This window comes from Symsagittifera roscoffensis, chromosome 7 (genome assembly GCF_963678635.1).
Source record: "Symsagittifera roscoffensis chromosome 7, txSymRosc1.1, whole genome shotgun sequence".
NCBI classification, from domain to species: Eukaryota; Metazoa; Xenacoelomorpha; order Acoela; family Convolutidae; genus Symsagittifera; species Symsagittifera roscoffensis.
In genome coordinates, this window is record NC_087068.1 from 54,169,734 (window position 1) to 54,193,444 (window position 23,711).

At 34.2% G+C, this 23,711-nt stretch overlaps 1 protein-coding gene across 1 annotated transcript; it reads left to right on the forward strand.

Annotated features, from left to right (window-relative positions):
• The first annotated feature begins 5,339 nt into the window (after positions 1-5,339).
• Positions 5,340-22,399, forward strand: LOC134851214 (glutarate-semialdehyde dehydrogenase-like). Its single transcript, XM_063867197.1, has 8 exons — positions 5,340-5,534; positions 5,885-5,967; positions 11,120-11,294; positions 11,637-11,810; positions 15,379-15,523; positions 16,173-16,288; positions 17,010-17,482; positions 22,088-22,399. Exons 1-8 carry the CDS (start codon positions 5,481-5,483, stop codon positions 22,359-22,361), a joined length of 1,494 nt encoding a protein of 497 aa, XP_063723267.1. The 5' UTR covers positions 5,340-5,480; the 3' UTR covers positions 22,362-22,399.
• Positions 22,400-23,711: the final 1,312 nt, after the last annotated feature.

The window sequence follows — 23,711 nt, forward strand, 5'->3', positions numbered from 1 at the left end:
AGTAACTCTGTACAATTGTTTAAAGGGCAAAAATAATTTTTTATGAAGAGGCGAAACTAAGCTTCGCACCACTTGCAAAACAAAATTAGCATTAAAATTTTGCGAACAGAAAATCTGTATATCCTAGAAAGAAAACTATGATTTTAAAAATGACCCTATTCGTTATTCGCTATAAAATGTAAATTAAGATTAAATTGAAAAAACACTTTGCTGCAAAATTTTCACACAATAGGTGCAAATTACAACTTCACAAAAATCTGGAAGAATATGAAAAAGTTTCTGGAAAAGTTTGACATTAAAGCAAGACGCATTGTCATCAACTTGACTCGACTTCAAGTAAAGTTGCTCTAAACTAAAACACACTAAACTAATTAAAACTATAACTAATTTAACGCACTTATAGAACAAAAAAAAATCAGAAAATTTACTGCAGAAAAAATTCAAGCAACAATTTTTGAAAAAAAAATTTTTAGAAAAAAAGTTCTGGCGTGTATTAACCCAGGAGACCATAAAAACATTCAAAAACTTCACCAGGAAGAAAAAAGGTTAAAAATTCTACCAAAGTTAATACAGAACTAAACATCCGGCAATTAAGCCGACAAAAATTGGGTCGAAATCATAAAAATTGACTAAAAAGTCATTTTATTTCTGAAAGTTTTTCAGCTGCATACCAATTAATTTTTCAGAAGCTCTAAACCAGTCAGAAATGAAGATTGTAAAACTGTTAATCCTGTACACAAAAATTTTTATGGGAAAAAAGTATAATTGCAAGGGTAAAAACCACTTAATAAATCAAATTTAATCGATGCCAACAAACGTGAATTCTACGTAAATCACTGATACAATAACCAACAATTTCTCAGAATCGAAAACACTGGTAGTGAGACCACAAAATACGCACTAAACTTAGACACTTTTTAAAAGGAAACAATAAAAGTTACATGATAACTCTTTGAAACTACATCAATAACTACTATTTTACTAACAAATAAAGAAAACCTGTTTTAAATTCGAATGTATAAAAAAAAATTTTAAATAAATTCAGATATTCAACAAACTGAATCTTCGCGAATCGGTTGTCAACAATTTCCAGATCTAACACATCGTTTAGAAAATTTTACGCAACAGAACAAAATTGTTCAAGTTAATTACCTATGAATTAAAATGATCATAGGCACAAGGAGAGACCAGCTCACAAATAGTTATGGCAGGAAATTGTAAAAAAAAAATCTTTTATCTTTCTTGAAACTAAATTCGATCAAATAGTAGCAAATTTTAAAAAACTAAGCGCACTCAACTAAAATATTTAGCAAGGATGAAAACCATAAATATCGAAAACCTATACAACAATCTTCTTCCAGTTTTATTACTAACCAAAAAGGCTAGTCTTACAATTTTCATATATGGTAAAATCCTAGTCATACACTTTTCATGCTTTTCCAAAAGTACAGAAAGTTGCCTGAATGTATATGACTAGTGATTTTTCATATATGGAAAATGTGTGTCCAGCATTTTTCGATAAACCAAAAAAAAATGATTTTTTGAATTTATTTTTACAAAATTTTTTGGTTGCGTTTGTTATTGAGCATAAGTAACGAAAATCTCGGTAAAAATAACAGACGTAACAAAATTAGGAGTCACCAAAAGTTTGACCGTCTTGCCTTTATAAAACATCGAAAACTTCTTGAATTTTTCTAGATCTGTCGTAAACGAATCATTCATATGCTGAAAGAACCAAACATTAAGAATTCCTCAAATTTTTTTTAAAGATGATCATTTTCAAAAATTGATTTTAAAAAGTTAATTAGACATTGATCAAGGCATTCAATAAGATGCCATACACTAGAAATAAGATTTTAAGGCGTTTCTGAAAAAAATTTATCCAGAGAAACGGAAAAACATCCAACTTTTGTAAACCGTAATACGTTATACACATTTAAAAAAATTTGCATGCAAGAACTTGTTTTGGAAAATGTTTGTTTGAGTACAAAATTCGTTTTGCGGTTAAAAAAAAAAAGTTTTAGGGGCAATTTTAATTTGACCATAAAAAAGCTAGCCGTACAATTTCCATATATGGAAATTGTATGATCAGCGTTTTTTCTGATTTCTGGTAAAAAAGCTTTTTTTCTTTTTTGCTTCGTACAATGCACTGACTTTTATGCCAAAACAGGAAAAAAGTTCTTTGAAAATTCGTTGACACCATTTTAGCACACCATTTTTTGATGTATATAGTTTGTATGACTAGTTCTTTGCATAGAATTAGTTTGAGTTGTGGCAAAAAAAAAACTTTTTATATAACTTTATACTCTGGAAAAATTGTTTATCTTTCTGTTTTCACACTGTTTTTGGTTCCTCATTTTTTGGCTCAGAAATTAGTATCAAAATAGTAAAACTTGAACTTGAATTTGAAAAGCATAACTTCTGAAAACCTATCCGACACCAAAGGAAACACGTTCAAATTCTCACCACAAACTATGCTAACAATTGCACGTATTCTTATAATCGATTGTAAGCATAGTTTTTGAAAATCAAAGAGGATGCTCAATTCAACACATTACTTGTTCAAGCATACTTTGAGAATAATTGAAACATTAACAAACCACACAAAACCTCTGTTGAAACATTTAACAAATAAAAAATGTCAATTTAGTTTTCATTATTTCTAGTTTTTTGCTATAACGCTTGCCGTTCAGACTTTCGAAAAAAATTTCGGACAATTTTTTCCTCGATGTAAAAGTTTTTCTTCAGGCAAAACTCAACTGTGGGTAATTATTCTAAGTGTAATTGTGATTTGAAAGATGTCAATTCGGTCAGTTTGAGACAACTAAGGTGCAATGTAGTATCCGTGCTTTTAACGCGTAAGCCGAGACTCGACCCGGCCTCAAATATTTTGCAAACTTAACATAGGCTAGCAATTATTTTCATTAGTATAGTTTTAAAATTGTTGAATTTGAATTCAACGGAAAAAAAAAAACATTTTAAAAATTGGCTTTTTTTCTCCGATTAGTCGTAATTTGACATGATATAAATTCAGCCAAAAAATTTTAATAATTAATTTAAATTATAAGGACCCAATCTGTTGAGCAAACGTTGGCCCGAAAACTGTATTCCTAAAATGCGTCTTTTTGTCAGTTCTTAGTTAATCAAATCATTGCTAGAATTATCTTGTGGTGTGCAGACCAATTTATGTTAAAGTAGACCCCATATGAAGACCAAAAAAATATGAGGCTTATAATGTCTAGAAATTTGAATGAACCACTACAACTGAAACATTATTAAAAGAGACAAAACCTCAATTGAAACATTCATCAAAAAAAAACACATCAAAATACTTTTCATCCATTCTAGTTTTTGCAATAGCGCTTACCGTTCAGACTTTGGAAAAAATTGATGTACAATTTTTGCTGGGTCTAAATTTTTCTTCAGGCAAAACTCACCTGTAACTCATTGTGATAAGTGTAATTGTGATTTGAAATTTGTTAAATTGGCCAGTCTGAGACCCCTAATGTGCAATAAGGTTTCCGTGCTTTTAACGCGTTAGCCAAGATTCGATCCGGCCTAAAATAGCTTGCAGAGGGAACTTAAGCTAGCTGTTCATTTTATCAAAATAAGTTCAAATTTATTGAAAATAAATTGAACGCACAATAATTCTTTCAAATTGGCTTTTATTAGTCGCACATTCACGAAAACTATTTTGAGCGAATATTAATAATTAAGTAAAGTTAAACGGATGCATTTTTTTGAGCAAAAGTTGGCCCGAAATTTTATCCCTAAAACGTGTCGTTTTTGTGAGTTTTTTAGTCAATCAATTTACGCTAAATTTATCTCTCGTCGAGTTTATGTTAAAATAGGCCCATATTTAGACCAACAAACATTAAGAAGCGTATAAGATCTCGATTTTTGTATGAACAAAAATGTTTTTCATCCAAATTTGTGTTTTATAGCAAAGAAAATAAATTTACTTCATCAAATACAAACTCTTAATTTGAAAACAATTTTTAAGGTTTATCACAATTTTTTAGAAATCAAACCCTCTGTAAAATTTTTTGAGGCTACAAGAGAGGTTTACTTTGAGGAAGAGTGCTTAGCAAATGAACCAGTAGGTGGTGTAGCGTTTTTTTAGGTGGTGTAGCGTGTTAGTTAGGTGGTGTAGCGTGTTAATGGGAAATTGGGAGAAACTTAAGCATCAATTTCCCATTAACACTCTATTTTGACCCAATTTTCTGGGTCGCATTCAAATTTTTGAAAAATGGGCCGGAAAACTACGTTGTTTTGGCGCAAATTCCCCTCCAAATTGGTGTATATTTAATTTCCTTGAGACTGTTTCAATTGTTTGAACTTAAATTAAACGCACAAAATTTTTAGCAACTGGCTTTTTCTCAGATTAGTCGAAATTTGACATAAGGTAAGCTGAGTGAATGATATTTAAAAATAAACTAAAAATATAAGGATACAATTTTCTGAGCAAATGTTAGCCCGAAATCTTTGTCCTTAAAATGTGTAGTTTTTGTGCGTTTTTAGTCAATCAGATCTACGCTAAAATTATCTTGTCGTGTGCAGATCAGTCGCTGCTGTACAAAACAGTCCCACAAAAAACAGTCCACTAGAAAACAGTCAGAAAAAATATGAAAATGAACGAAAAAACAGTCCGAAAAACAGTCCCAATTATTTATTGTTATAACAAGCCGGCACGCCGAGAATTGTCTTTTGTTTTACAAACATAATGAACAAAATAGTGACCGCTGCAGTCGCGCCAACGTGTTGCGAGCTTGCCAACAGAGGGTAGGATTCAAAACGAAAATAAGAGCCGTTATCGACCTTAAACCGGACTGTTTTGTATCGGACTGTTTTTTTCCTCCGTTGCATGATTTTTTCGGACTATTTTGTATTGGACTGTTTTGTATGGAACTGTTTTGTATATGCACCAGATCAGTTTATATTAAAGTAGGCCCTATATGTAGACTAACAAAAATTATGAAGCGTATAAGGTCTCGAACTTTGTATGAACGAAAAATGCATGTCGTAAAATTTTACCAAAGGCCCACCATTTTCCCCCCTAAATTACCCCTAAATCCCTCCAATCCCCCCACCCCAAAGACCCCCCCCCCCAAATCTGCCCTTGTCTGCATATGAGTTGTTTTTTACTTGGGTTTTAATTTGCAATTCATACAAAAACAGAAGTTATCACGTAGATTTGAAATTTGAGGTTTAAACTTGACTTCTCGTGTCATTCAAAATTGCGCTTATCTGGAATTTTTGAACTTTAACAGAGCGCGGCCTCCGAAGAACTAAGATGTCATTCAATTCGTAAGGTGAATGCACTTTGTAAATTACTGTTATCATCATTTTGTATTCGTGATCTAATTTGGCACCATCAAACATGATCCAAAAGATCTTCTGAAAAGATTTTCAATTCATTCTAAGAGCGAACTTGTCTCAATAACAGTTCAACGACTTTTCAGCGAATTTTTCTTTAAGCAATGAACGGATTCAAATTCGGTCCTTTTGACGAAAATCCTCTGGTCTTTGATAAGGTAAATTTAGAAATTTGGTTTTTCACCACAATTTTTGCCGAAAAATGGATGACGGCAACATGAATAGACCGAGGAGTTTTCCCTTTTATCTGATCTGCTTTGATTACATTTTTTCGACTGAAGAATTTGACGACGCGACTAATCAAATATTAATACTTGTCATATTTACGCTAATAATACATATTTCTTTTTCATTTACACGAGTAATATAGATATTTACTATTTACTAGTGAACACTTAATAAAAATTTTCCAAATATTTAACATATTAATATTTAAATTTTTTCCAAATATTTATCACACTAAATCATTTATACGCTAATGTTTTTGTATTTCTGCTCCTTGTTCTAGGCTTTCGTGGGAGGAAAATGGGTGGACTCATTATGTGGAGACACTTTCGAAGTCATCAACCCAGCCAATGGAGAAGTACTCGGGTAAGGAAAAAAAAAACTCGTTATGCTCGTTATTTCACAGAAAAAAAAACCAGAAATGATCCGGTTGCTAGCCATTTGTCTCAAATGAAGAGTTAAGCGACTATTTTTTCTTTTTTTTTCAGTAATTTTGACACTGAGACAATTTTAGAAACTTCTACCTCAAATGATTTTTAAATCATTTGCAATGAAACTGAAATAACTAACAATGAAACCAAATGAAACGACTGCAATGAAACCAAAACTAACATTAAAAATATTGATATGATCAGCACGAACATTTTTTTGCAAAGCGAATGGATCAACGTGCAATAGTAACTAGGTCGAATACCGAAATTCATTAAGTCGTTACCTTCGCGATCCAAAAAAGTAGGCCGGATCACTTTGCGCGACCAAAAATATAAAAATCTCGACTTTTTGCGACCGATATTTTTAACGAGACTTGCTCAACAGAGAAAATCCGAAGCAATTTTTGCAGTGCAAAGACTTAGGCGCGACATCAACCTAAAAGTGAATTACTTTTTAGCCAACTCGATTCGCGGTCAACGCGTTAAGCAAATAATTTAAGCATTGCGCAATAACAGTCATAATTCCAACAATGGCTAATTGGTAGTTCCCACAAACTTTAACTTCACAAATCACGATGGACTTTTTTTTATTTTGACTCACTTCGTCCACTTTTTCAGTTTTTTTTTCAGCAATAAATGTTTGTGAGCCAGATTTCGACGTATTTGAAGCATGTCTTTTAAGGTTTATGGAGCAGTAATAACATAAATATCATTAACATATTAAATGTAATAAAATAAAATGAAAATTTATTTTTCTAAAATTTGAAATCTTTTCTACAAAAATCATCCCCCACACACCATAAAAAGTACAAAAAAATAGATTTCGCTCCTTGTATTAAATCAATTATGGCAAAAAAGCTTCCTGAAACTAACTTGGAACGATTTCTAAGACGGATTAAACATCCGCTAACGCGTTAATAGCGCGAAATATATCTTAAGTTGCGCTGAATTTTGTCAACTAGAGTAATTTTAATTAAAAAGCTGTGTCTGTCAAATTTTTCACATCTCAAAACAATCTCAGTTGATTTTGCTTGAACAAAAATTCACTGCGTAACTAATTTCTAGGAAAATAATTAAGACATGGAAAAGGTATGATGAATATCTTGGCCAAAACTCAATGCATGAAATATATTTGTTAAGCTTCAACATAATTATTTTTCATCCTAAACAGTATACTAAATCAACAATCAACGTCTCAAAGCAATTTGCTCCCACCGCCACGTAGTTGAGTTGTTTTGAAATCATTTCTCTGGAGTGATCAAAAAGTGAGTAGCTTTTCCACACACACACACATACACTCACACACCCATACGGGGTTAATTTTTGTACAATGATGAAAAAAGTATATATTATTCTAACACTACGACCATTAAACTACCGAAGCTTAATTTGAAATATCTTTGAGCCAGTTTGTTTCAACTATGCTAAAAAGTTGCCAACGCGAGCAAAAAAGAACCAAGTACACATAGACACAACTTGCACGTAAAAAAAGGGATATAACTAACTATACTAACTTTGCGCCTAATAATTTGGGAAGCATAAAACAAAATTAAGTATAGATTATTCATTTCAAAAAAAAGTGCGAGATTTTTAGCTGAAAATTTCTGGAAGGAATTTTTACTATTGTACTATTATTTGAAACGAATAACTTTCTTCGGTTCACTCAATGAATGAAAAATGCATTAGCTCTCTCAGCTTCTTACTAATCGAAATTACAAGCACATGCTATCAAAAAGCAGTAAACGAGCCCCAAAGTTACTAACATTTGCAAATTAGGCTGAAAAAATAGATTAATTTGACTGTTAAACTATGCTCGCTAAAGCGCGCAAATGGAAACTAAAAACATTTTGTACAACAATACAACTTTTTTGTCATTTTGGAAGTTAGTGAATTTAATTTCACAGAGTCGAGAAAAACCAATTTAAAATTTTTGATTTTTCGTTGTGTTTCGAGCGAATAAAGCGAGCGTGATGTCTTATTTCATGTCGAATATCGAATATAAATAATTCCTTACTTTTTTCAGCTCCTTTTATCACAATGCGCCGAAAAAAAACAATAATTTTAAAAACGTTGCTATAGTTTTCAAGACCACCGTCGGAACATTTTGTGTTACTTGCACAGTAACAGGCTATCCTTGTTGCACTCTGAAATCACTTGATTAAAATTATGAAAAACTTCTCCACCAGATACCACTTATTTCTCTTTAGGTTTGTATGTCTTAACATAGAAACATGGGCCAATTTGAGACAACGATTGAGCACTACTTTAATAAAAAATAACAACAAGTTTGCTTAAGCCTCCGAAAAAAAAAACAATAACTTAAAAGCACAATATGTTACACAAAGTTTTATCAAACTTTAAGGAAAAAGACCTTGTTAATAATGCTAAAAGATCTAGGTCAACCATTTGTCCAAAAGGAAAAACGAGCTAAAAACTCTGGGTAAAAGATGCTCAAAAACGCAGACTGTCCTTTTTGATTCATTCTGTCTGTTCCAATTTTTTGGCGCCTCTCAATATAACTAGCTATGTCTAAACAGTTGGAAAATGTTTTAACGGAGATTTAATTTTTAAAAGCAATTTATTTTTTTGTTAGTTTTCTATGAGATAAACATGAGTCCTCAAGCTTGCCCGAGACATCACTAAGAAAACCAAAAAAATGCCTACACCTAATCTGTTTTGACCTAGATTTTTTGAAAACACAGGTCAAAAAGGCGTTTTAAGCCGGTTTTTATAAAAAATTTTGGCCAACCTCCTTGCGTTTTTTTGGCACTTGCTCCCCGTCAGTACATATAGTACATATTAAAAATTTTCATCTAATTGATCCGCTACAGGTCTTAAGGTTGTCTGAAACATCAAAAATGCGCGACAAAATGCAACTGTTGTTCTTTTTCAAAACATAATTTCTGTTCAAAAGTTTTGCACCTCATCTATCTATTATTTAAATGAGCGAGCAATTTCCAGCCATGTTTAAGAAGTCTCTACCTTGACATTTTACGCATGTTTTAGCTACAGTCTATATTTCTACAGCTATGCTGTGCAAATAGGTTTAAACGCTACTGCTAACCTGCGCTTTTCATCAAGCATCGGTTTTGTGCATAATCTTATTGTTTTTATTTAAGCATGCATATTTGAACTAATTGATGCTTTGCAAGGATGTTTTGTTTCACTTTTTTATACCATTTTTATGAAAGATAAGCCCGGGTTATTTTTTGATGCTTGGTGATAATTTTTTGATGCTCTGCTGCATTTCAGACTCATTTTACTAAAACTACTCTTGGTTTTGGGCTTCAGTTTTCGTTTTGAAAGCTGAATCCCAGCTTGAATTTGTTCATTAGTTGCTGCCGCATGGGCTCAGTTATGTGTCCACTACCTCAAATGCCTCCATATTCCTCTGCGGGTTTTATGGAGGCTACAAGTACATGGCACAGCTGGTAAAAGCAGTAACCGTAAAGTGAACAATTTCAAGAAAGTTGAATGAACCGGCTACGAGTCCAACGACAAGCGAGTTTTCGAGTCAAATTTTACTTTAACAGAGAGATTTGTGGCAGGAAACTGGTTGAACTTACCTTTTCAAACATGTTTTGTGAAGAGCACCGAACCACAAAAGGATGTGTAACGTCAGGGTTGCCATCAGCAGCTTTCTATAAAAAGTATTTAAACTGAATTTTTTTAAAATTCAGTTTCTTTGTTTCCAGTTACTTTACTTTTTCCTTCAACATCTACTTTTGTTAATTGAGTGATTCATTTTGTCCAGTATTGAATGATTTGGGATTGAGATAAACCGTTAACCAATCAATTTGTTGAATTTTTTCGTTTGTGAAAAAGCAGTAATTCGTTTATTAGAACTTTTCAAAAAAGTTCGCAGCTGTTGTTAATGAGTTTTTTCCCTTTATTTGTTACTTTCATGTATTTAACAAACTGCTATGCAGTAATTTCTTCTATTCGTTTTTTAAATTTGAATAAAGCTAGTAACTGGTTACTTCAGTTGTTTTCTTCTCTAAAGCGTTGCACTGATTTGTTTTTTAATTTTAATTTTTTTGTGTTTTTCACAATTTCTGGTTTGAAGCCAAATGTTTTTTTTCTATCTCAATTTTGTATTTTTCTCATTTCGAGTCTCCATCGAGTGTTGGTTGATACTTTTTTTAAATTGATTTTCTGAATTTTTGAGTTGGCTGATTTTTTAACTCATCATATAAATTGTACAAAAGACGCCCGCTAAGTTTTGGCTCTGATGATATCACTCTTATGCTTTTGTTTTGTATGAGCCGTTGAGTTTCTGAGTTTTTTCTGATGTTTTAAAAAACGATACCCGGTACTTGACTCGGTATGATCCTCTAATTTTTGGAAATCGTTTTACGATTGTATCAAGATTCGAGCTTTGAAAAATACAAATTTTTGAAATTCTGCTAGTTGTTTAGAAAAGTCCTTCGTTTGATTCATTTATGAAAAAACATTTGGAAAAAGTTAGGGTTATGTTCGAAATCTGATTGATTTTTTTTGTATCATCTGTGTATCGCTGAATCAGCCTTATCTCCAGGTCATATCCTTATCCTATAGAATAGATAACCGGTAATTTTTTATTTCTGTGTGAAATACTGCTTTTCAAATTTTTCGACAACAAAACTTAATCGATTTATGATTAATCGTCCTACTCTTATGTTGCTGTTTTCTTGTAAACGCTTAGTGTGTCTAATTCACTATTTTAACTGTTTTAAACCTTTACTGCTGGAGCAACTTATTTTCTGGAATTTTGGTGATATATATGTAACTTTTCGAAAAAGATTGTGTTTTATGGAGCTTTCTTCGAAATATGTTCAATAAAGTTTCTGTAAAAGACTAATTTTACCCACTCTGATCAATATTTTGAGCTCTGCATTAAATTTTGCCTTGAGTTTCTTGATGATAAAGAAGTTCTGCATTAAATTTTGCCTTGAGTTTCTTGATGATAAAGAAGTTGTGACTTGAAATCTCACAATATTTTTCACTGATCAATTTTTTTTAGGTGTTTTTCTAGCCTAAAAATTAGATAATCATTTAGAATGCAGAAAATTCTGCAGTGGATTGCCAGTTGATATTTATTTGTGTAGATCAGTTCCTGACATGGATGAGGTTGACACTTTGGAGGCGATTGAGAGAGCACATAGAGCTCAGAGGGAATGGGGAGAGAGTACTTTGAAGGAGAGAAGTGGTCTGCTTAGGAAGCTGTTCGGCCTGGTGGCCACCAACACCGACCACCTCACCCAACTTGTCACTCTAGAGGGGGTAATGTATGATAAAAAATGGTACTTGGGGGGGGGGGGGGGTGTTGGTAATCCCATCTCAGAAGGACTGAATGCGAATTATTTCACTTGACCATTCTAATATTTCTAATATTTTTAGTATTTTTGGATAGCGCTTTCGAAAACTTTTAAAGTTTCCACAAAAAAATTACCCAAATTTTTTGAGCCCCATTTCCGCTAAAACTGCTTTATCTGCTCCTGATTGCATGAGCTGGGTTTTTTCTAAGCATTTCTCTAAGCACACCAAACTGTCGATTGAAATTTTTTTTCAGAAGAAAATTGGCGAAATGTTATTTAAATAACAAGTGTGCGTGTGTGTGAGTAGGGTAAGCCTCTATCTGACTCTCGGGGGGAGATTGTGAAGGCGAATGTGTTCCACGAGTGGTACTCGGAGGAGGCGAAGAGGGTGGGAGGGGAGTGCATGTTGGGGGTGCAGAAGAAAGACAGCCAACTGCTCTTCCTCAGGCAGCCAATCGGAATCGCCGCCCTCATCACACCTGTGAGTTAACAGTACTTACAAGCCAGTTTTTACTTTATTACAATTTAAAAAGCTAATTTTTACAAATCAGATTCAATCGGAATCGCCGCCCTTGAAATTCCTGTGAGTTGTTATTATGTACACAGAGGCAAACCAAAGGTTCACAAAAAATGCGATACGAAACAAACATAGCCTAGCAATTTATTGAGCATAAAATGAAGGAAAACTGCTGTCGAAAAAATTTTAAAAAATTTTTGAACAAAAAAACTAGATCTACCATTATTTTCATATATTTGGCGTAATTTGTTATGAAAACCTCATTTTGAGAAAAAAAAAGCATCGCAACAAAAGTTAGGAAGCGATAACAAAGCCCACAGTACTTGAGAAAACACCCGTTGAGCTGAAAAAATGTTTTCTCAAAAAACTTCTCCTTCAAAACATACAAAGTCCCATCCTTCAAAACATACACACTCGTACTCAGGAAAATTGTTTGCTCATACGATGCCCAAAGATGCTATGGAACCGATATAATATAAGCCGAAAGCTTTGAAACCGATAAAGTAGAAAAAAGATTTTAAAAAAAACAAAAATGAATACCCGGGTTTTTTAAAAGAACGGGTATTTTAAAAGCTGAAAAGCTCAAAATTCGTCTATTGATTGACAAATGTACAGATTGGAAGATCCTGTGAACAACGATATTTACGGGGGGGTGAAAGTCTAGTTCTCACATTACGAGACCAAAATGTGCACTGGATAGGCGCACAATTTTGTGTCTGTATGTTCCTGGATTCCAGAGACAAATCTTTAAACATGTTTCAAAATGTAAGTGGAATCCACTTACAAAAACTTCGTGGATTCCGCGAACAAATACCTGTAACGTATATTTTGTCGGCGCATTTGTTTTGTTGCGGATTCAGCAACAATAAAAAATAGCTAGTCGTTTTGGGTTCCGCAACTGTAAGTGGATTCCGCAAAATGTAAGTGGAATCCGCAAAATGTAAGTGGAATCCGCAAATTTAAGTGAAATCCGCAAACAAAATGCGGATCCCACTTACAATTTGCGGATTCCACTTACAATTTGCGGATTCCACTTACAATTTGCGGATGCTACTTACAATTTGCGGATTCCACTTACAATTTGCGGATTCCGCTTACAGTTGCGGATTCGGCATACAAATTTTGCGAATTCGACTTACATTTGCGGATTTCACTTACATTGTAATGTAAATAAACATGTCTTATTATTTGTTTGTGGATTTCACAAATTGTTCTGGATTCCGCAAATACAGTTGCGGATTCCGCAAATTTGCCTATTTTTGGAGCAATTTTGAATGGTACAGTCTTTTATGTATTTGTTTGTGGAATCCAAAACAGCAAAGAAGATTAAAGAAAAGTAGCAATGTTGCGGATTTCGCAACAAATCTGATTTTGACCTGTTGCGGAATTCGCTTACAATGCACAGAATGCCCAGTTTGGTTTCGTAATGCGGTTGCAAAACCCTTGTTTATCGCAAATGTAATATCACTTCATCGCTTAATATAAGATAAAATACAAAAAATTCATAACAAATAAGACCTAATCGAATAGGTCGCCCTGGTCACTCCTGTGAATTGATAAAATAACAACCCATTTATCACTACATTTGAAATTACAAAAAAACTTTGTAGCAAAAAGATCCAATTGGAGTAGCCACCCTCATCATACATGTAAATTGATAAGGTTTGTTCGAGTTATTACTTAATTATGATTTTGAACAGTAGAATTGATAAATTTAGTCTTTTTATTACAAACCTGGTTAAATTTAATTCACGGAAAGTGATGATCGTACAACTCAATGGGTTTGTGACTTTACATACCTTTGGGAGTTTACGGAAATGCTTTCACAACTTCATTGGAATCTATGGAAAACTGCTTTTATACGACTTCCATAAATGCAATTGATTGAATGAGCATTGTTACATGGCACCAAGAAAATACAGTTTACAAAAATTTGAAAAAAACTTGAAAATTTTTCGGGAAATCATTCTATGCTCAAGCTAATTTTTTTCCGAAAAAAATAATTACTTTCACGCATGAGTAAAAAAAGTACAGAATTAACTTTTCAAAAGATTTTCAACCACTAGGTTTTTTGAAGTAAAAGCTTCATTGCGGCTTCATTTTCAAGTTACTATTTGGTTATTTTGAGTGAAAACAAATATGAAACTTAATAGCAAAATTCTGAATGCTGTTTACAGGCTAAGTTGTTTTCCTTTAACCAATGGTATTTCTTATTAGAGAAAACAAAGGTTATTTTTTTGACAAAAACTCAAAAAACTAGTATTCAGATAAAAAGCTGCTCAAACATTGTTTTTTGTGTAGAAAACTATTTGGCTGAATTTTTTTTGATTTTTTTTGCACCCATAAAGACATTAAAATTGTTTGACAAGAAGCATTTTAAAATATGAAAATTGTATGATTAGAACAGTTTAGTCAATCTGGGTAATTACAAGAAGAAACAGTTTTTTACGAACGACAGTGAATGTAATAAGTCGCACATATCGAACGGGTTTTTGAAACTTGTAGTTCACAATTCTTATTTTACAAATACAAAAAAAAAACTGTCAGTTTATTACTAAGTTGAAATCGGCTCCCTCATCGCATTCTGGCGTATCGGTAGTGATGATTCCCAGCAAGCGTATGGTTGAAAGTTCGAACCGACCATGCGCTGATATTTTCAAGGCGTGTTCTTTTCTTGTAATAGCTTGATTAAACTTGCCATAGCTTGATTAAACTTGTAAATTAGCCTTCGGGCTAGGCCTGTGGCTCATACAAAAAACATCTCCTAGTCATTATTATTCTTTTATTTTGCAAGAAAGTCGAATTTTTACTTTTCTGAAAATTTCGTAAAATATAGAATATGATCTTTTATAAGGTGACTACCCTACAAACTTGTTAAAGAAAAAAAAACTAAAAAACTATAGGTAGTCAGGGGCGGACGCCCCCCTTTCAGGGATTCGAACCCTTGCCAACCCAAAGGGTCCCCCTTTGGTACTTTTTAAGAAATCCATTTTTGGCCGACCGACTCTAAATTTTTTCTAAAGGCACCTTCAGCGCCAATATATACTAATTTTGAGGGGGAGCGCGCGCCAAAAAAAACGCTTTTTTTGTCAAATATTTCAAAAGTGCCCAAAAACGGCTTTTTTGACCTGTTTTTTCAAAAAATTGCCTGCGGCGCAGAAAATTTGGCCAAAACAGGGTCTTTTTACTGCTTTGGGAGAGCTCGGAAAATCAATCTGATCGACCTAAAAAAAAAGGTCGTCAAAATTTTCAAATTTTTTTTGAAAATCCGCCCCCTCGAGAAAATCCTAGATCCGCCCCTGGCTACTGTGTTTCTTGGAATTTCAATTTAGCTCATGTGCTTTCTGTTTAGTTCTGCGTAAAATATGTTTTGCTTATTCACTAATAACTTGAGTTATTGATTTTCCTCTGCGTCAGTGAGGCTTAAAGAATGTGGGTAAAGACTGTTTTCAAGGTGAAATTAGAATAAAAAAAGATACAACACTAAATTGAATGAGGTTTGATGTTTGCTACATTTCATGTCGCTTTCCAGTGGAACGCGCCCCTGCAGATGATCTCGCGGAAGGCGGCCGCCGCCCTGGCTGCGGGTTGCTGTGTCATCGTCAAACCAGCAGAGGACACGCCCCTATCTGCACTCGCTCTGGCACACCTCATCAACCTAGCTGGATTTCCACCGGGTCAGCTGACAAGTTTATACTTTTTTCTGTTTTTTTTTACTTCTTAAAAACGTTTTTTTTTTCGACAAACTAAACAAGCTTTCAAACGTTTTTCTTATAAGTTTTGTTTAAACTCAAATTTAGAGATTTTACTACACAAAAACTGATGCGTGCACCAATATGTTTGAAACATCGCAAGAGAGGCGCACAATCCCTTGCTTGACAAATTTTGGCTCATGTAGGGTTTTTTTGCCAGATTTTCACAAAAAAAAAAATTTTTGTCGCGCTTGTTTAGGTCAACAAAATTGATTTTCCAAGCTCTATTGACATCAACGGAAAAAAAAGGAGCAACAAAACTTTTTTTGGCTTGGAAATTAAAATAGTACATTTCGCGTCTAAGCGCTTCTAGAAAAGTGAAGGGCTGGTCCGCCAAAAATGGGTGTCTTAAGAATAGCACAGGGAGACTGGATATTCAGGCTGCTGAGTTCCTGCAGGGAAAAGAACGTACAACTCCCCCCCCCCTCTCTCTCCAATCTGCAACCCTCCCACACCACCCCACCTACCCATCGCCCCTTTTATTAATTGAACAAGCTGGTAGAATATAATAAAGAGTTCCATTTGGTTGATTGGTTAACTAGGTGTACCAATCAGATCAAGGCATCTGTTGCAGGTGTGTTCAATGTAGTCACGTGCAGTCGTGACAAGATGCGACGGGTGTCTGGGGTGTTGTGTGACAGTCCACTGGTCCGGAAACTCTCATTCACAGGATCCACAGTAGCAGGAAAGGCAAGAAATTAATACGTTTCATTTCTTTAAAAAATCCCCATATATTTATATTATTTAAATTATTACGTCAGTTATCTGAGAATTGAACAAAAAAAAGAAAAACATCATCTCGAGCTCAAATAAAATCACGCCTTTGCTGCCTCCCTAATTTCATATTCGAATTAATTGATGAAAAATAAAAAATCAAACGGCTTTTTCTTTTTTTAATTTCATGACAGCAAAAAAAAAACGATAATGATATGGTGTAAGGGTACCCGGATTTAGGGGTGGGGGCGGCGGATTGGGAGGGGGGTTGCTTTTTAACTAACACCCTGTCAAAAACAACTTGACACCCTGACCAACCAAGGCCCCCTTGAGTACTATTTTCGGCTGTCCGACCCTAAAGTTTTCGAAAGGCGCCAATGTATAATCATTCTGAGAGCGCGTGCGTCAAAAAACGCTGTTTTTTGGTCGAAATCTTCCAAAAAAAGCCCAAAAACGTCATTTTTGGTCTGTTTTTTTTCGCCTAGGGCGAAGAAATTGTGTTCCAAATAGATTCTTCATAGTGATTTCTGCAAGCTCGGAAAAAAATTTGGTCGATTTACAAACAAGTCGACAAATATTTCGAAAACTTTTTGAAAATCCCCAACAGTAAAATCGTAGATCCGCCCCTGTGGTGTAATAACATGAATTTTCCTTTTAACTAATCATATTTGAAAACAGCAATTTTGAAATGTTTCAGTGGTTGTACGAGCGATGCAGTCAAACGGTTAAAAAACTTTCGTTGGAGCTCGGAGGAAACGCAGCCTTTATAGTTTTCGAATCTGCCGATTTAGAAAAAGCTGTTCAAGCATGTACTGACTCCAAGTTCAGAAACGGAGGCCAAACATGCATCTGCGCCAACAGAATTCTAGTTCAGGATTCAATTTACGATCAATTTTGTCAAAAGCTGGAAGAAAAAGTGAAAAATATCAAAATGGGCCCCCCTATCAATTCCAAAAACAGTCAGGGACCCTTGATAAACAAAAGAGCAGTGGGAAAAGTTTCGAGACACGTTGACGACGCAATCGCGCGTGGAGGGGTTCTAAAAATAGGCGGGAAAGTCGACAGATCACTGGGCCCCCTTTATTTTGAGCCGACACTCATTACTGAAGTTCCAAGCGATGCACTTGTACATAGAGAGGAGACATTTGGACCTCTGGCTGCTATAACTAGGTAAATTTGAAAAACCTAGTCGAATTTTTAAATCAAACTTGGTATAAAATCAAAATTGATAAATTGTTCAAAAACAGAATCAATTAGACGGATACTGGCCTATTAGCAGGTGTGTCGATTAGCATGCCCATTTAAAAAATAAAGTTGAATAACGGATAGAGGATCAATTGAGCCACCTCAAAAAATTTTCTCGCTACTCATGTAAATTGAACTTTAGTCGATCAATTGCTTGCGTGCTATGATCACATTAACCATCTACTTGCGTTTGCTGAAGTCGTTTTGTAGCGTCTTACTACTGGGGAGATAGCCCAAATTGTGTCATAACGGGTGGTGGGGGGAAGGGGGGGGGGAGGATTACTCAATGGATCCTGAATAGATTGCTATTTCACGATTTGCTGATACAAATTTGTGACTTTAAACAGCGTGCATTCACCCAAAGTATTAATTGGTGGAAAAGTCTTTTTAAATTCCCCGACGAATCAAGTTAAAGCTTTTTTACTCGTCTGAGTGAACATCTAATAAAAGCAATGCTGATAGCATTCTAAAGGTCATTTATGCTTATTACTACGCCCCTTCGATAATTTTATAACGTATGACAAATAAGACCCCTATTAACCGTTAAAAGCGTGTTATTTTTAAGCATTTAAAAAAACCCACGCAGCTGTAATTGTTCCGATTTTCGAAGAAAAAAGCAAAACATTTATGCTTAGTGTAGTTCTTTTTCTATTCGGTCACTTTTCGATTTTTCAACTAAGCGTTTGAGACAGAAGTTTTTAGAACTATCTGAAAAACTTTGTTGTCTAGCGCCAAAAAGTGAAAAATCATCTGCGATCTTTTTCCTAAAGCTATTGGGGTTAAAAATTGGCCAATGTGAATAATTAACGCGCGATATATTGCGTTCTGACAACACGAGTAATGCGTTTTAAGGCGGATTAATGCCTAACTCCAAATTGAATTGAGGAAGTTATTTGGTCTGGATTTCAGTTACAGACTTAAAATACACCACTTTGTTGTTAAAATCAAGCGTGTGGGGGTAAATTAAAAAAAAAAACTAAACAACCGATTATTTTGTCAATTTTTCTACCAAAATACTTTTAAATTGGCCTTAAAGTGCAGTCGTCGGAATAATCAAGAATTTGCTCCGGTATATGAGCAGTCTTCTTATGCTGAAATTTTCAATTACTTCGATGTCTAATTGAGGGCCGCAGCGATAAGGATGTGTGCATATTAGCATGCAATAATTGCTATAATATGTGGTTGTCAGACAACAAATATCAGCCTATTTTTCTTTTTTATATCAACAATGACTTTGTTTAAGGGAAAGATAGCTCAAATGGTGTCATTGCGGGGGAAGGTAAGGGGGAGGATTACTCAATGGATCCTGAATAGATCGCTATTTCACGATTTCCTTATAAAAATTTGTGATTTTAAACAGCGTGCATTCAGCCAAAGTATGAATTGGTGAAAAAGTCTTTTCAAATTCCCCGACGAATCAAGTTAAAGTTTTTTTACTCGTCTGAGTGAACATCTAATAAAAGCAATGCTGATAGCATTCTAATGGTCATTTATGCTTATTACTACGCCCCTTCGATAATTTTATAACGTATGACAAATAAGACCCCTATTAACCGTTAAAAGCGTGTTATTTTTAAGCATTTAAAAAAACCCACGCAGCTGTAATTGTTCCGATTTTCGAAGAAAAAAGCAAAACATTTATGCTTGGTGTAGTTCTTTTTCTATTCGGTCACTTTTCGATTTTTCAACTAAGCGTTTGAGACAGAAGAGCTATCTGAAAAACTTTGTCTGGCGCCAAAAAAAGAAAAATCATCTGCGATCTTTTTCCTAAAGCTAATGGAGTTAAAAATTGGCAACTGTGAATAATTAACGAGCGATATATTGCGTTCTGACAACACGAGTAATGCGTTTTAAGGCGGATTAATGCCCAACTCCAAATTGAATTGAGGAAGTTATTTGGTCTGGATTTTATTTACAGACTTAAAATACACCACTTTGTAGTTAAAATCAAGCGTGTGGGGGTACAATTTAAAAAAAAACTAAACAATTGATTATTTTGTCAATTTTTCTATCACAAAATTCTTTGGAATTGGCCTTAAAGTGCAGTCGTCGGAATAATCAAGAATTTGCTCCGGTATATGAGCAGTCTTCTTATGCTGAAAACTTAAATTACTTCGATGTTTAATTGAAGGCAGGAGCGATAAGCATGTGTGCATTTTAGCATGCAATAATTACTATAATATGTGGTTGTCGGACAAAAAATATCAGCCTAATTTTCTTTTTTATATCAACAATGACTTAGTTCGTTTAAGGAATCAAAATTTTGTTTTTGATCAATTAATAATTTGGCGAACTGCATGCTGTTCAAAGTTACAATAATGAGTAGTAAATCAAGATGACCGCTCGACTAGCATAAAACTCGACTTGCATAAAATTTTAAAAACATTAAAAACATCGACTAGCATAATTTAATAGCATTATTTCTCAGAAACACAAAACAATAGTATTGCGATCAAATTGAAAGATGCATTTCTGAGAGCTTGAAATTTGAGAACTTGAGCAATCAAAATTAAATTAAATTCCTTTTGGCATGATCAGTCACAACAGGACCAGTAATGGCTTGAACCAAAGACTGATCGCCGCGCAAATTATGAAATAAGCGAAAAAATTGATTGCATCATGATACTCCCACCCTCCTATTGCAACAGGGGGGCCAATTCGTTTAAAGGTACAAACTTTATCGGATCTAACAATTTCCCCCTTTTCTAGAAGGGGGAGGAGATTAAGTAGATCCAAAAATTTGCATATGCTTACCTGTTTATAATTTTTTTAAATCTTGTTAACTATTCCCCGCCCCCTTTCGGGCCTCTTTTTAATTATTCCCCCAATGCATGTATCTAACAGCCATATCTGGATAAAATATGTATTTCAAAAATGTCAAAAACTAATTGGGTTTTCATTTTCGCTTGTTTTTGTTTGTATTACTCACTATTTATATAATACCTACATAAAAATTGAAAATAATTATAATTTCTGAAAATTGTTTTAAACTATTAAAAAGTGACAGCCGAAGTTCAATTTCTAAAAAATCGAAATAGGAGAGTGGGAATAGTTAACAAGATCCTGAGGGCCATATATTGTCATTGAATGTCTGTAATAATTTTAGTTTTGACTAGTTGAATTTCGTATTGTGAGTTTTATGCTAGTCGATACGATTTTCAATTTGTAAACTTTTATGCTAGTCGAGCTTTATGCTAGTCGATGCACCGCCGTAAGTCAACTATGAAACAGCGAAGCGAACGCGTCAACTACATTCTGTTTCATGTGCATGTATATCGATGCACATGCTAATGGGCAGGTTATCAAAACAGCTTGACAAAAAAAAATAATTAAAAAAGTCCTCACGTTGAGTTTGAGTATCTTGGCTGAAAAACGCCTCCAAGAACACAATGACCTTCAAATCGCTATATACTGATGTGACCACTCGTGTTGAGAGAGAAGGAGCTGCTGTATCTTGCGCTTTTTTCCACCCAACTTCGACTACCTCAAAGAAAATTTCGACTACCACTCTTACCTCATAGTTAAGTGTGATATCATAATGAAACCCTTTCCTCATGATTTGGATTCCATAAAAGTAATCAGAAAAGTGGTTGGAGTATCATTTAATAAACCGTTTACTGAAAGAAAAATCACACGAAGAAGAAATTAAAAAGCATATTACAATTTTTTTCAGTTAATTTTTAGTCCTCGTTTTTAATCAACAGAAAGAAAAATCAATTTCGGAACCATTTCGAATTAGGATGGAGTGTGTGAACCGTTTTCTCAGTTGATATATATTTTGCTCTCAGTTGTGAAAAGTAATTTGAATTGTAATCTTTCGAAGCACTTTAAAGTTCATTTAGATCGTTCTAAAAGTTTAAGGTTACCAACATTTGGTTTCGTTCAATTTATATTGAAAACGAACTTGCTATATTATTTTGATCACCTGATTATAGCCTTTGTCTTAAATAACAGCTGAACAATTGGTAAATTTGGAAAGGTTTCATTGCGGTAGACTATCTTCTGTCAATTCTTAAAATCTGCTTTAAACAAAATGCAAATGCATGAGCAAAATATTTGTCCCAAAATGTGACCTTTTCGGGACAAATGTTTCGCCCAATTACTTGCGTTTTATTTAGAGCATATCTTAATGATCAATAGAAGATTGAATAGAAGATAGAACTGAAATAAAACTGAAACCTTTCTACATTTACAGATTGTTCAGCTGTTATTTTAGGTCAAAGTTTATAATCAGCTGATCAAAACAATATGGCAGGTTCAATTCTTAATATAACTTGACCGAAACCAAGTTCAGGTAGCCGTAATCTTTAAGAACGAATTAAATGACCTTTGAAGAGTTATTCGAAAGAATACAATTTAAATTAGTTTAATTAAATATAAATCCAAAAAAAAAGTTGACACGCTTTTATCATCAATTTACAATGACTAGAGGGGAAAACGCATCAAGACAAAACTACAAAAAATTATATAAATTAAATGAAAACTCAGTATAATGTTTTGTCGATTGGTTTTTTATATATTTTTTTTCAGGTTCATCTTCGAGGAGGAGGCAATACAAATAGCCAACAGTGTACAGGCCGGTCTTGCCAGCTATGTCTTCACAAGGAACTATGGCCAGGCCCATAGACTTTCCAAGGCCATAGAAGTGGGCATGCTAGGAATCAATGAGATTTCGATCACACCAGAGCAAGCGCCCTTTGGAGGGATCAAAGAGTCGGGATTGGGACGAGAGGGGTCAGTTCATGGAATAGAGGAGTACCAGGAAATCAAGTACTTGAACTTCAACATGGCAGCATTTTTGTAAAATTAACTGTATTTCAATCAAATTTCTGTAGAAATATTCAAAATTCAAAAATTATGAGTTTGTAGAACATGTTTTTAAAATTGAATGACAAGGCATTAGAAAACTTCTGACTCATTTTGGAAAACTTCTGACTTAAGATACCGAGACAAAAAAAAATTTTCAATTAGACATCATTCTCGACTTAAAAAAAGGTGCAATGCAAACATTCGGTACAGCTTTGTGCACATCAGAAAGACAATAAAAAAGTATTAAATCCTTGTCTAGAACTGTTGAAATAACAAAACATCCCAATTTTAAGCATCAAGTCAGCTCTTGAATTTAAAAACAAAATCACTTAGCATAGTAGTAGGGCTTTCACTGTAAGACTATCAAAAAGAACATGAGTTCAATTCAATGCCCTACCATGGTGCTGATTAATAGTGTGTAAAAACTAGCTCTCACTTGACCTCTAGCTGCAGGTCTTACAAAGCTTGACCGGTTTCGGCAGCATATAGTGGTACCATGTGGAAGTTCTATACGCATAAAAACAGCCCCGAGTAGCAAATTAAGAGCTTCGCTCAACAAAATAAAGACAGGCCTGATAGACTTTCATGGATCATCTGCGCATCGCAAAAACCAAAACTATTATTGAAATTAAAATGCATTGTGGTGCTCCGGTAGTGATGTTGCCCTGAAATCATATGATTGTTGGTTCCAATTGCACGTGCATCACACTTTGCAAGGTGAGCTCTTTCTAGTAAGTCATAGCTTAATGGGCGCTGTTCATATACGCTCTAGTCAACTGAAATATTTCACTTCCGGGTTAGGCCTCCGGGCTGGTAGACTTAAATGAAACCATAGTATGGTCTTACAAAAGGAACAAACCACAACAGAAAAAGCAAGCAAAATATCACAATACATATTAACAAAATTTCGCAAAAAGTTCCAGCTACTTCATAACGTTACGAGTTGTCGTAATTGAAGTAGAGCCAGTTTTAGAAAGTTTCGCATAATAAAACAAGAATGAAGAAAACAAGGTACCAGTTTTATTCAGACAAACCTTTCCATATAGGACAGTACTGAAGATTTAAGCCTGTCAAGAACAGTTCATTTTGAATTTGAAGCTTCAATTAATTTCAAACAACTGGACAAAAATGACCATTGGACTAATAATTAAATAGACTTGAAACTAAACACTGAGACGAAGCGGAGCTTCGTATCACTTACAAAACAACAAAAGCGTAGCAATGCAAACTACCATATGGAAAGTGAGATTGAAATTACTAATTCGAAGATGGACACTAGTGAGAACTAGAGTTCATGTGAGAACAGAAACATAACCACTAGCATTAAACAAACTTAGTATTTTCC